Source organism: Lissotriton vulgaris, chromosome 1_2 (genome assembly GCF_964263255.1).
Source record: "Lissotriton vulgaris chromosome 1_2, aLisVul1.2, whole genome shotgun sequence".
NCBI classification, from domain to species: Eukaryota; Metazoa; Chordata; class Amphibia; order Caudata; family Salamandridae; genus Lissotriton; species Lissotriton vulgaris.
This window is the reverse complement of record NC_141686.1, coordinates 9,261,314-9,275,705: the sequence shown is the minus strand read 5'-3', so window position 1 is coordinate 9,275,705 and position 14,392 is coordinate 9,261,314. Positions and strand designations below refer to the sequence as shown.

Sequence of the window (14,392 nt, the reverse complement as noted above, 5' to 3'; positions counted from 1 at the left end):
TCTACTCTGAAACATTGAGACCCACAAGGATATCTGGAACAGGAAAATTAGGATCCTTTGGAGCAGAGTAGCATCTGTAACCTGCAGCACCCTCTCCCGGCTAGAACTACAGCAGAGGTGCTCAAGACCAAGATGGACTTCATACCAGGTTCATTTGTGTTGAGGCAACAAGGTTGTGGATATGTTCTTTTTAAGGACAGACGCAGCGCTGAGGGCCTTGTGTAACTGCAGCCACTGTAGCTCACACAAGAATGAAAATACTGCTTCTTCATCTGATTAATTTGCGAACTGGAAATTATTACGGACCCTTGATTCAAACACATTGATCCTCTCTTGTGCTTGGTGATGTTCTCTAGTATGATACTGCTGTAACGGGATTGGTCGAAATCATGCATTATAGGAACCAAATCTGCCATCCACATTTGGGGACGTAATTTGGCCGAGGACTCACATTGAAGGGAGTGATTAAGGAGGAGGAAGAATACAGACCTAAACATATCAGTGTATTCTATTCTAAAAGAGTCTCTCTACCTTTCACTGATAGTTTTACTTTCCCTTTTCTCCTCCTAGCTTTCACTACTGCATTTCTCTTTGTTACTCTGGGCAAGTCAGATAAAAAATGAGAGGTAGTGCCCATTACCGCCAACCACACGCACAATATTAAGAAGGACTAACTCAATTCCAATTATTCATTTCAAACTCCCACATCAAACCACCTGCTTCTCCATTTGCTTACACTAGCAGACAATATCTGGGTGCAGACAGCCACAGACTTCAGAAAGTAGCTAATATCAATTCTGTCAAAACGGTCTGATAAATTGCAGATCGCTGTGCCAACTGGCAGCTTTGGGTGTGCGCAGATGAAGACATGAGCGGTTAGTCACCAGAGCAGACTTCCCTTTTCAGTACAGGAACATGATGTGGTGGCTCAGAAAAAGAGGTCCCAGAAGACAAAATACACAGTAGGTTGGTAAATATGTAAAAAAAGAGAAAAGTATGTGGTTTGGAAGTTGTTCGTTTTTACAAAGGAGGGTGGGAGCCGAGTTATGAGGTCCTGCACACTAGCTCCTGAAGAGACAGTGTTTTTAAGGGGGTGTGCAATTCCTGGCTGGGCGTGGGGGGACGGGGAGGTCTTTCTTCGTGATGCCCTCACACACCCCGGAGCATGTCATGCTTAATCATAGGGCGTTTGCTCCTTGTCAGGCCGGCGCTGCAATGCCTGATGAGCTCCCGTAAAAGGGCCTCTTTATCGGAGATCTTTTTGAAGAAGTCGTTGGGTGTTTGCGGGTGTGAGGGCTGGGTAGTGCACAGGAAAGTGAAGTAAAATAGGTCTTGGACAGTCCTACTTAAGACAAGTTTAATAGTTTAGGTAGCTCAAGCCTGATTGGGAGTTGTTAGCTCCGAAATGTATTTTTTCTGTAGTGTGAATTTTGTAGCCCAACCTGAAATCTTTTTAAATCAGTACTACAAATATGTTTCAAGAACGCTCTAGGCTGGTTTGTAATATCTGCACAATGTTGCAAAAGATTTTTTTGTTCCGCCCTGCGACCTTTTGGCATCTGCAGGAAATATTCCCAATGTGGCAAATTCTTAGATGGTGAATGCATTACGTTTCCAGTTTCATTTGTTCTGCAATTCACATAGTTGACCACCATGAATATTCAGGTTCTGCAGGCTAATTCTATGTGCAGTAGGTAACTGCAAAGTTACTCAAATCTCTTTTCTCCTGACATTTGAGCATTAATATTATTTCAAATTATCATAATAAAGCAAATGTCCTTCCGACAACATTTTGATTTGCAATGAAAAAAAAATATTTGAACAAAAATATGAAATAAAATACTGAACTTTTTAGGTTATTGATACACTGGTTTGCACAAAGTGCCTATGCACTAATGCTTTGTGAACTATTTACAACACTATCTGCAGTTATTCCTCACATTGCTCACTCCCCCATAATTTCAATTATTCGATTTTCTTCATATTTAGAGGTTTTGTTACCTGCTCAACATGCAGTCTTAGCACTGACTTAGAAAGTGTCAGAATCTTAAAATCTCGATATTACCAGTCCCATATGGATAGCTCTAGCTCTTGTATTCATGTGATCAACTCTAACCCAATAGGAATACATGAGTACAATCTTAACATAAAGCAACACACTTGGGGTTAGGCAGACTAGTATGTATGTAGAGGGTTATTTCATTTGCCACGTCATTGAAACAAACACACAGTTCGTTACTTAATGCTTGCCCGAAGAGTGCAGGTCTCCAATATGTCCTGATTCTCAGATAGTTTCTTTGCACTTTGAGAGTTGTGCTCCAGAAGTTTAAACTGTCGTTTCACCAGTGTGTTCACTGTCATCGTTTGCCTTGTTACAATGCCTGAGATTAATAAGATTTAATGATGTTTGGTGTTCTCTCAATTTTCACAAGTCTTTACTTATGGAATCCAGCCGCAATATGTCTTATAGTAATCAACTCTAGAAGGCTTGGACTCTTCACTAAGCTGTGTGAGTGGTACAAATGAAGCAGAGAGAAGATCTTTCATGATCATGTTTAGATTTTCGAGTTACCACCATATTCATTTGATGGGATATGAATATCTCCGAATCAAAAAAAAAAAAACAGACTCTTCATTGATTGGGACGGTGTAGGGGAATTTACCTAGGCAGTGGCACCAAGTGAATCGAATTAGATAGGCTACCTCTATACATACAAGAGAACTTATAACTAGGAACCGGTTGGGCAGGAAATCTATACTATTCAAAAAATGTCTGTCCCAGACTGGATGAAAGGTAGGTTTAACCCCTTCCACGCTGATGACGAGCTGGGGTAGCCTCCTCGCACGCTGATGACGAGCCCAGCTCGTCACGTAAAGTGCGTTTTCGCAAATCCCAGCGTGCGAGCGGAATTCCGCTAGCGCGAATGGTGTTAAAACTCCAACATGCTTTTTAGTCACAGTGTGGGTGACAATCTTCCATGTCGCTACAAGGTTGGTGCTCTTTTACTAAACAAACCAAGGGCTGCATGTATGCATTGAACAGTGGAAGGGGGTTGAAAAATCCAGGTGGTACCCGACATGCTATTACTTTAAGCATTTGGTCTATTGTCAAAAATTCATGACAAAAACTTAGATTAACTTCAGATACGTACTAGAAAATGCATTGAATTTTTAAGGAATTTCACACTTATACCCATAAATCACCTTCCAGTGGAAACATCGTCAGCAGTGTGGAAAATTTGTCCAGGAAATGTAGTGTCTAGACTTGGCTTGTTGGATAGACATAATACATTTTGCCCCAAAACTAGTGCTTGGTTTTGAATTGGTCTTTTTCGTGAACTCTGTATACGCACTTTTTTTTCTGCACGAGCACCGAACACATTTGCACAGTTGTAATAATTTATGTACTTTGCTGAAAATTAAAGCAAACTATATAATACTTGTAAAATACTTCACATGGAACTATCCACTAGTGAAAATAGCAGTATTCGTTGCTTAGATATAATGGATATGTAATGTGAACTTTCTGAATTCAATGTTACATTTTCCATACTTCACAATTGATATTGCTGCTTACAGATAATAAATATCTGGGGTGTTTATCATTCTATACAGTTGCTCCTGTTCTTTTCCGAAGATTCAATAAGGCTGCCTCAACATGCGTTATTGAAATCACAGATTATGGATACAAAAAGATTTTGTTGGATTGCTCTAGCAGATGAGTATGAGCAAATCAGCTTATGAGAGAATTAAAAAAAACAGAATATAAAAGTTGCATATAAATGTAAATATAGAAAATATGAAGAGATATTCTACTAGACATTTCAAACTAGATAGAGAAATACAAAAAGTTTGTACTATTTTCTGAACCCTCTGTCTTAATATTAAAAATGTTATTTCAACAGCTGAATAATGTGTAAGGAGTAAGATGAGGACTTTAGATAAACAACGCCCTATGCCATGATGTGATCAAGACAAGACTAACTAAGATGCTAAGTTCAGTGTTGGCTCAACTAACAGCAGCACGTTTTGGAGAACCACTATGCTTTTGTTAGATAGCAAATAGACATGGGCACAGTTAGAACCTGATAAACACAGACCAATATGTTGAACGAACAAGTTACTGACATAGGTAACACTCTTTATTGTGAATACTCTATCTAACTGCAGATACCTCACTGTTAAACTCCACAGTTTCGCGCTGGCTATGATTCATAGAAGCCAGTCAGAACCCACTGTTCCAAACAGAATGAGTATGATACACTTATCCAATAACCTGTGGTCACCCTCTGGTAGCATTGCAGTCAGGCGTATCCTCAGGGCTTGAGAGTAAACTGCTGGTTTAACACCCCCTCATAACACACTGCGTTCACAAAAAAAGACTCATTGTATGTTTGAAAACACTTGTCTTTGTATTACAAACACACACACTGAAATCAAAACGAGATGCACATTGTATATACACTTTACAGTTATACGCAATTGTCAATCTTCTTTATTGAAATCACAACACATGCATTGTATATACACTTTACAGTTACATGCAACTGTCGAACTTTCTTATTGCAGGAAGGTCAAACAGTCACTAAACTGTGTCTACACCTCGTGACCCAGCCCCTCAGTCTTTCAACTCCACCAGCCAATGATACACTTAGCTCCTGGTGGCAACCTGTTCACTAGGCAGTCAGAACCACTTAACACGGACAGAAAGGGTTACTTAATTTCATCCATTTGGATTAGCCCTTCAGGCGTCCAGCAGCACCTGCATGAAGGCGGGATCGCCTTTCAGGAGAAATGTTTTCCCCTTCAAGAGAAGGTGTGACCTGCTGTAGATCCCCAGCAGTTAACTGCAGATGCCCACAAAGCACAGGAAACCCTTCAGGTCTCGTCACAAGGTTTTCCCAAACAATGCACCCAGTGGCGTGGGTCCAGGGTTAGGAAGCCAAAGCTCTCGAACAGAGGCCGCAATGTCTTCATGCATAGACGTACAGAACTTGCAGGCCCAGGTGAACGACTTTGCCCTGCTGCTGCAACCCAGGGGCCTCCCAAAACGGCAGCTTGATCAGATCCTGGCTCAATTTGGAGCCACTAAGATAACTTGGCCCTGATCATTCCTGATCTTCAGAATTCAGGGCAGAAGAAGCAGAAGCGGAAAGGCATACAGGAGTCCTGTGATCCACTCTAAATGGACTTTACCTCTGAGAAACAGAGAACCTTCTTGGGCACACCAGTGTGTCAAAGGGTTGACATGGTGTGTTCTCCGTGGTAGTGAAGCAATACAGCTAGGGTTCTCCCCATTGTAAGAAGACACCTGCAGACACATTCATGTGTGTATGTCGTTCATGATCTGTGAAGTGTTGCCGACTGGTTTTGTCTGCCATGGGGTTTAAATTTCCTCACCAGGTAGTGTACTGTCAGGGAGATGCCCTGACAATCCAGTCAGTTCCAGAGCTGCAGCGTTTCCTGTCACAGAGCCCAGGACCACACCCAGAGCTGCTTGTTGCAATACCACATCGCAGTGGTATTGACAGCGAGGACCAGAACCAGTTTCACCTTGCTAGACAGGAGGAAGGATTTCAATGACAAGCGAATGGCTCACAATTCCAGCAATTCCGCTGGAGACCAGTGTCCGTTGAGCTCCACCTCTCAGAAGACCTCTCCATGCCACCAGCAATGACCTGGTCACCATCATCTTTAGCGGCAGGTGGGGTAGGGAAAGGTGTCTGCTACTGATCCATTTGTGGTCGAGTAGCCGCCACTGCAGATCTTTTGCAGTATTCTCCAAAGCCTGGATGGAATCCAACAGGTTTCCCTGGCGCTGGGCCCAGAGATGCCAGGTCCCACTGCAGAGCCTGCACATGCCACTTTAAAGTATATAAAAAAAAGTGGTGGATGGAATGCTTAAATTAATCTCAGCCACTGGTAATTACCGAGGGCTGCATCTCAGTACATCGATACTTTGTTCACCATGCCACCTCAGTTTGGATGCAGCCACATGCAAATCATACTTGACCCTGCTCCAATGGGAACATTCCAGCCCGACCTGGAACCAAGTTATAACTGGTTGATGAGCCCTAATTAGGGAAAAATTGGTCCTGGGTTGCTTGTGTTCCATTTCAGGGAGACCTGGCCTGGCAGTACACTTTTCAGATATATGAACACAAAATGAAGAGGTCGGCACAGGACAGTTGTTATTGTTATTGTTACATTAGCTTATATAGCGCCATCTCACCTACAGGTCTCAGTTCATTGTAGTTCCGATGTACCAGGCAGTAGCAAAGATCTGAAATGCCAATGACACATGGTCTATCATCTCAAAAAGTCCTCAGTTCCTTTGTCATACTGCCCCTTCCAGGTAGATCATCCATGTGTTAGGATTAAGAATCTGCTCAGTACGGGCAGGGAGAAAAAAATAAAAAGTCTCCAAATGACAGAGCGCAGAAAGTAGAGCGAGATAAATCACACAGGGTCAATATGTAGACTGGACCACAGAAGGGTCAAATATCCTCTAGTTTTGCATGGCCAGGCACGTAACCAGAGTATTGTTATCATTAAAGCTTTTCGACTAAGGACTACAGAGCCAATATCATCAATAACCTTCCCAAACTCAGCTTGAATTACTGTTTAAATAACAGTTTTAAATACATTTTTTGGAATGCAGTAATTATGTCTAAACATCAGCCTGCCAATTTAAAAAAAATGCAGTCATTTCAACGTAAAAAAAACCTGATTTTAATTTTAGATAAATAGGCTTGATTTCTTAAAGCGAACCTTGTCATTCAGATGAAAAAACATTTTTTTCCTGAAATATAATACAAGTTTGATCCCCCAAAACAAGCTTGTCTTTGTCACCATATGCTCACAAGAACTGGTGTTCGAAATAGGCAGATTCAGTATTTCACACAGTTATCAGCAACAAATAGCAGAAATGGTGATATCTATTGAGGCCTAGGAGCACAAGGCATAGCAAGGCAGCATGTACAGATGAGAAGATGTGGCTTAGCGACTTGAGTTACTGCCTCTGGAACCTTGGTACAGAGGTTTGAATCCTGGCCTTGGTGCTTGACTCAACATCGTGTGATTCTGGGCAAAACACTTAATCTCCCACAACCTAAATATCTGTAAATGTATTTGTGTAATCCCGATTTGATGTACACGATTTTATAAGCCTCCCTCCCGACCCTTCACATAATGTACAGCGCTCTGTCCCTTTACGCTATACTAATACACACACAGAACAGGCAGAGGCTGTTATGATTGACAGGTTGCGTGTGTTACGCCTAGGACCCTGCCTCTACTGCCTCGCTGGGGAAGGCTTCGCCTGTAAGAGAGCTGGGGAGGCTGCATGCTATCTGCCCTCTGTGCGCAGGAGGGCCAGGGCTCAGCAGCCCTCCGCCCACCTTCAGTGCCCATAAGCCAGTGAGTAATTAGCTAAAGTTCAGGCCTGATAGTTCAGACCCTCTGCTTAGCTAATGCCTCTGAGGCCGGTAGGAACGATGGACCTCGACCTACCTTACCACAGTGGGCCAGCCACCGCTGAACTCCCACATACATTTTATGATGGAAGTTCGTGTCCATTTTCAGGAAATATCACAGACCAGGCCACACCATTTTATCCGGAATTCTCACATTAAGTTAACATGATGATGTACTCGAATTGGTGTTTCGTTGAACTTCCATGTAAGTAAATAACAGCTGGGTGCAATAAAACATATGCCATGCGTGACGTACACTCATGCAATTACCTTCATAGAAGCGAATCTTGTCCCGCAGAATGACCATGCCTTTTGTGAGGAGCTGGTTCTGGAAGAGGAAAGGACACGTAAACCTGAAGTTTCCTTTAACGCTAAATCACTGTAATTGGTAGCGGGCACTCAGCCGCTGCAGGATTCCTCTGCCTGCCTACCTACTGTTGACATGCTTTGCTACCTACATCATTTTGTGTTTCTAACTCAAAGTGCAAAACACACGCATAGTTTAGCAGTGCGTGGGAGTAAATCTCTGAAGTGAAGACCAAAATATTTTGACTTTTTTAAGTAAACGTTTTGTAATTACCCATCAAAGTCAAGACTGAGATTGCAGCATTGAGTAAAAAAATTACCTGTGTAAAGGCAACACAGACAACACGTAGAATTAATACAGTTACATATCGGGTATGTATAAACCATTCACAACTGGTACCTGAATATGCCATCAAAGCAACAGGCGACAAGAAAATATACTACAAGGCACTGGACAACGAGTTGTACATTTCACCCAGTGCTTCAGGTAGCTTTGCTGGCCACTAAAACAGATACCTCGTTATACAATTTTTTTATTACAGGTTTAGTTTGGTTACATTGGCACTGAAAAAAGATGCATATGAGATTCAAGCTGAAAATTGAGTACTGTAAACAAAAAACAATAAGTTAACCATTGATCTATAATGCTGGGTTCTGGGTGCGGTTTGGGGAGAATAGAAAACCAAATATGTTAATGTATTTATTCAGACGGAGGTTTTAATGTAGCAGCTGATTCCCATATAGAAATCTCCCTGCATACGCACAGGATGGGGTTATTCGTCTGCTCTCGGCAATATCTGACAAGAAAGGAAAGAGGAGGGTAGATTAAAGGTTCATGTTTTGTTTAGTGTTTGTAAAGGAATGTTCATATACAAGGGCCATATTTATATAGCGAAATGTCAGATTAGTTGGCGACAAGGGACTCACACCAAGGGACTATGCTATGGGATAACCCAAGTTTTTAGGTCACCCCGTTTAATTAGTTAATGGGAACACCTTTTAATTGCAGAGCTTCGAATCAAGAAAAGAGTAAAAAAAAAAAAAAAAAAATCAAGGAATTATGCTGTACCCGGAAATTAGAGAACATATTCATGGTTTTTGGCATCATGCTCATGTAATGAGTCCCGAAACCACTAGCCTTTTCGGAAGAACAGCGAAACATGCAACATACGCCCAGACACATGCACACTCACTCATATGCATTGCATATATGTCCTACGGAGTACTGTTAGAAAATCCAAATCATGTCTCGACTAGGACTCCCTTACATAAGGCATGTTCTGATAAAAGTAGACATAAACGCCACGTCTGACAGTACACGACTTGAAGTTAGAGCGGTCTCTTTCTTTTAAAGCCGGTGCTTGTGGTGTGTCTCTTTCAGAGACAGCTGCAGGAACTCACAGTGGTGAGCGTGGGATGAGTCTGGTGGCCTCACTTAAGTTACCGGACTAGTGTTTTTACAGAAAGGAGTGCTCAGCACGGGTAATAACGTTCAATATCTAGAACAGCAATAATGTATGCGGTTCTTTTTTGTTAGTAAATGAAGTTCAAACTTGAATGTCCGATCTTACAATAGAACTGGAAGTATTGCGACTTTGTTGTACATTTAAATCTATTATTTCTAGGAATAAATTACTGTCGCCATGGATTTGGCCTGATGAGCATATTTACCCTGGTGAGAGAGATTAAAGAGTAGCCTGCGTGCACACATTCAAAAAACAAATGTTACGCTATGAAATGTAATTTTTCTATTATTTTGATTTGATTCTTGGGTTTTATAGAGCACTCTAATGCCCTAAGGCAGAGGTCTTCAAACTTTTGGATGCCGAGACCCCCCTGTCAACATTTTCAAGCGTAAGGACCCCCTCCTGACAAAAATTTCTAAACGTCTAGGTTATGAGGATGGTGAGGACCAAATTATGCGACAGGCTTGACTAAATTGTGTGAGTAGAAAATGTAAATAATGTTCTGTGATGCCACGTTATTTTGGGATAGAATTGCTTCATTATTTTGACATTTTTTGCTCACAATAACACAGTACCAGTTTATAACCAAAATACAGCAATTAACATCAGAAAGATGTCTAGTCAACCTCTGTGAAGGGCCTCCCAATCCGCAGGAATACGCGCTGCCACATTAGAAGCTCACCTGGCCATGGCCGGGAGCAGCAAGGGTGCATTCAAACTGTGGCGGTCTTGTGCAGAGTTAAGCAGTTTACCCATGCCCCTTTCCTCTCACCCCCTTCCTTCCACTTCCTTCCATCCCTCTCTTCTCTCCTCTCCCGGCCCCGGATCCCTCTCTCACATTGCAGGCAGATGGTTATTAGCCCCAGGACACCTTTTGGTAACAGTAGCGCACTACAATGTAAATAATAAGCAGAAGCAGGGTATCCACTAGACCCGAAATTCAGGGGGGGGGGGCTTAACACTCCCAGCCAGGGCTTGTCCAAGCACTGTTAGCATACGGTGCAACAGTCTTTCCACCTTCTCCATGAATTCCCTCACTAGCACTCACCAACAATACACCTCATCTCTCTATAGCACCTGTCTGACAAACATTTCATTTTTTTATAGCGCTACTCATAGTTTACTCGCACTCAGTTCTGTGATGTGCATGGTACATCTTCTTTGTACCAGGCACTTTAACCTTCTGCACTGTATGGGTGACAAGAGTGCCCATGTGACTGCACGGTGAGCAATGCAACAGTGTGAGAGTAGGGTAGAAGGAGTGACTGCAGGGTGAGTGAGGTGACCATATGAATTTGGGTTCAGCGGTAAGTGCAGAGTGGGACAAATTAGTGCATGGTTAGTGATGGCCTTGTTTGAGTTAGCTACAGATTGAGCAGTAAGGGGGGGACAGGTGAGTGAAGTGTCACATTAGTGCAGGGTAAGAAGTGTGCTCGTGTGACTGCAGGGTGAGGTACAGAGTGAACAATGCAAGCAAATTTTTAGTGCAGTGATCACTGTGAGAGCAGGGTGAGCGGGTGATTGGTGTGAGTGCATGGTGATTGGTGTGAGTGCAGGGTGAGCGAGTGAATGATGTGAGTGCATGGCGATCAGTGTGAGTGCATTGTGATCAGTGTGAGTGTATTGTGATCGATGGGAGTGCAGGGTGAACGTGAACGTGAAAGTGAAGGCGAGAATGGAAGTGAGTAGTCTAAAAGCAGGGTGCATTCCCAGAAACTTGAAGCGTAGGGTTTCAGATACAAGTTAAACTATTGCTATAATGGCATTAATCAGGGTTCGAGGGTGGAGGAAATAAAGAATGTGCTGATCCTGCAACAAACTTCCAGTCTAATGATTAGGGTTACCAGCTCATTATTTTGATGGCCCAGAAGTAAACAGTCACCTACAGCTGTATTTTTTTCACTTATCTGTGAATTCTTAGAACAGCAAATATAAATAGAAAGCACTTTTAATTGTGTTCTAGGGATGCCTCAATGATCCATGACTAATAATTAAAGAGAATAAAGACAGAAAAGTCACATAACTAATTAATACATACTTTTTTATTTATAACTCAATTTAGTGTCAAGAGCAGGTCTCTGCATGATCTTTAAACAACACATAGCAGGGATGTTTCTTTTGGCAACCCAACTTTATATTTCTTTTCATTAAATGCATTCTCACACTACAGCAGTAAGTGTAAAAATACAAATGTAAGGAATAGGCAGAGTGGGGGACCAGGGGGATCACATTTAATGAGTGTCTGCCGTCTTAAAAGCGATCATGATATAACTTAATTCCCAATGCAGGTGAGGCACTTTTCAGCTCTCAGATAACAGCGGTCGCCGCACAGCTGGAGTCAATGTGTGCCACTCATTTATTAACACTTCGCCCCCACGCATGCAGGCTGTGGATGGCTCCAATTCAGGATTCAATCAACAAGCATTAGTGGTACATAAACAGACTGTGATATCACTTCCTGAGTTTCCACTCATAGATCATGTGCACTTTTGTTTCACCCCAAACTCGATCTTCATTTAGAATGCAGAAATACATGCAGTCATTTCTTCTTTAAAAAACTATCCCCCGAAATCACATTTCTTTGTCTGCTCTTAGCCATCCCCTCACCACCACTTCCTGCTGGTCAATTTAACTCCATGTCCCCAAAAGCATAGTTTAATGTGAGCGTGTTTAGCTTCGGCGCCTCGCTATGCCTTCCCCACCCATCACTGCTTGTAAGGTGGCTGTTCTGTGTTTAAAAAAAAGAAAGGCGCTGCTCTTCAAACGCTTCAGCAGGTCTTTAAAGACCGTTAGCATATTTACATGCCTTTGTTAACTGATTACCAAAGCTTAGTTTTTTTTATGGTTCCAGTACCCCCTGGGCCCTGGAACCATAAAAAAACTAACCTTTGGTAATCAGTTAACAAAGGCATGTAAATATGCAAATGGTCTTTAAAGACCTGTGAAAAACTCGGGATGGAGATAAGACTCCAGACACTGCCCAGCTGAGGCCCCAGGAGCGCGAGCTGCACTGCAGCAGCCCGGGCTGAGACACAGGATGGGGGAGGAGGGGGGCTGAAGCCCTGGAGGCCAGGGCAGAAGTGACACTGTGAAGGCGTGACCCCCTTTGCATTGCTCCACGGCCCCCCTGGGGGTCGCGCCCCACAGTTTGAAGACCCCTGCCCTAAGGCATCTTGGCGCTAAACAGTGATCAAAGTGGAGCACACTTACTTGCCATAGAGGCAAGGTAAAACTTTTTGGGGGAACATCAAAGAGCGGGGCGGATCATGCCATTGTAGAGCAGTGCTTCTAATAAAACTTTGACCTCCTCAAGAGACCAGCTTAAGGGGAGGAACAACTCATTTTTTTGCAGAGCTGAATGAAGGGATCTGCTTGGTATACCAAATGAAATTCTTTTTCAAATAGTCAGGGCCTATTCCAGCGAAGGCTTTAAAAGCTATGCAAAGTGCTTTAAAAATGGCTCGCTTCTGTATAGAGAGTCAATGAAGCTCATTCAGGGCCTGGGTTGCAGAAAGGAATTTAAATATGATAAGCAATAACTCTATGGGCTTCAGGAGGAACAGTGAGCTTTTCTTCAAACTGAATGTGGGGGATGGAAGGAGGAGCTCTCTCCCACTCATATCTTTTTTTGGAAACACTGTATTCAATACTGAGATAACATCCTGTTTTCAGTAAATTTCTTTGTTTTTTTCTAACATATATTAAGATATTATTACCGAACCTAACTATAATGCCACTTTAATCTTTGTTTTTCAATGAATTCTTGGTGATAATTGATTATATACTTTTTTCCTGACCTCAACTCTTATTTACATCCGTCATCTCGCTCAGCTGTGCACAGCAGGGTGTCCACAAGGACTGCCTTGGCACCGGATTATTATCCGAATCAGCTTTTGTTTGTTTCTGTACCATTGGCAATTTGGGGTTTTCTGCACAGTCGGTGGCGTGTGTTATGGCGTATGATGCTAACCATAAAAGGAGAATTTAAGTAATTTGCCAAGACTGAGTGAGAACCATAACTCAGATTTTAAATTTGTTTTATTCACAATTGTAATTTTTTTTAATGCTATACTTCATTTTTAATCCTGCGGCACACAAAAAGGCAGTGCCTAGCAGGGGTTATCCTCCGAGCCTGGCCTATTGCTAGGCCCTGCATCAAACCCACACTGAGCACGGTGGTGTTGACTCCAGGGCCTGGGCAGCTGCCAGGTGCTGTGCCCAACCAATCATCTCTGCCCAATCCACACTACACATGTAATTTAACCATGAGCAGCAGGGGCTGCCCACACAATGCCTGGCTGCCATGGCCTAATATCTCAGCCCTTAGGCACATAAACAACCCTCAATAACTCATTGACAGCCACTCCTAAAAATTATAATTTATTATGCACACACTACTCAACTGAATACATTAGTTCACAATTATGCCCAAGTTGGCAGACAGAAATACAAATGGCAATAGACTACAGCAGTTGCTGCTCCTGCATGGGCCGATTCCTAAAATTACAAAAAACCCTCACCACGTCGAATGCATATAATTGGGTTCCATTAACAAATCCAAGAAAAGTGGCATTGTCAGGACGTCATCACTCTCAATTCAATGATCTTTATTTTGATTTAAAAAACCATAATAGATTTTACATTTAGTTAATACACTTCACAATGGAAAAACATCATGTCATGACAAAAAATAAATAAAAAAAAAGGGACTCCGCCAGACAAATACGCAATTATCGGGAATCAATATCCCAATACAAGACCTTTCTTAAACATTAAAAAGAACAATAAATATACTTAAAATCCCACAATTTGATCCATTGGTTAATAAAATTGCGCAGAGGAGCATTTAATTTCGGACATTCATAAGATGAATTCATACTTTATCATTTAAGAGGTCTAATTTATTAAAAATCTATTAAAAATGCGTAATTCATAGCATACACCTAATATAATATATAGGGGAACACATTTCCTCTTGTGCAATGCCAAACTAGTATAAACCTAGTTATGAATTCCATATGTACATAAGGTACACACATAGACAGTCCAAAGTTTCAACCCTACTCTTTTTCTTATTAAACTTACGCCAAACCGGTATCTGCCAACACTAAAAACAACTGTTTGTGTGGTATCCGTTTGCAATAT

At 42.1% G+C, this 14,392-nt stretch overlaps 1 protein-coding gene across 3 annotated transcripts in view; it reads right to left on the bottom strand.

The window, feature by feature from the left end:
- The window catches only part of PRR5 (proline rich 5), a 583,537-nt gene that overhangs the window by 168,497 nt on the left and 400,648 nt on the right, over window positions 1-14,392 (bottom strand). For all 3 annotated transcript variants that reach the window (XM_086952735.1, XM_086952737.1, XM_086952734.1), the window contains one exon: window positions 7,746-7,803. In XM_086952735.1, the coding sequence (XP_086808861.1) occupies window positions 7,746-7,803 (58 nt within the window). The remainder of the gene's footprint in view (window positions 1-7,745; window positions 7,804-14,392) is intronic.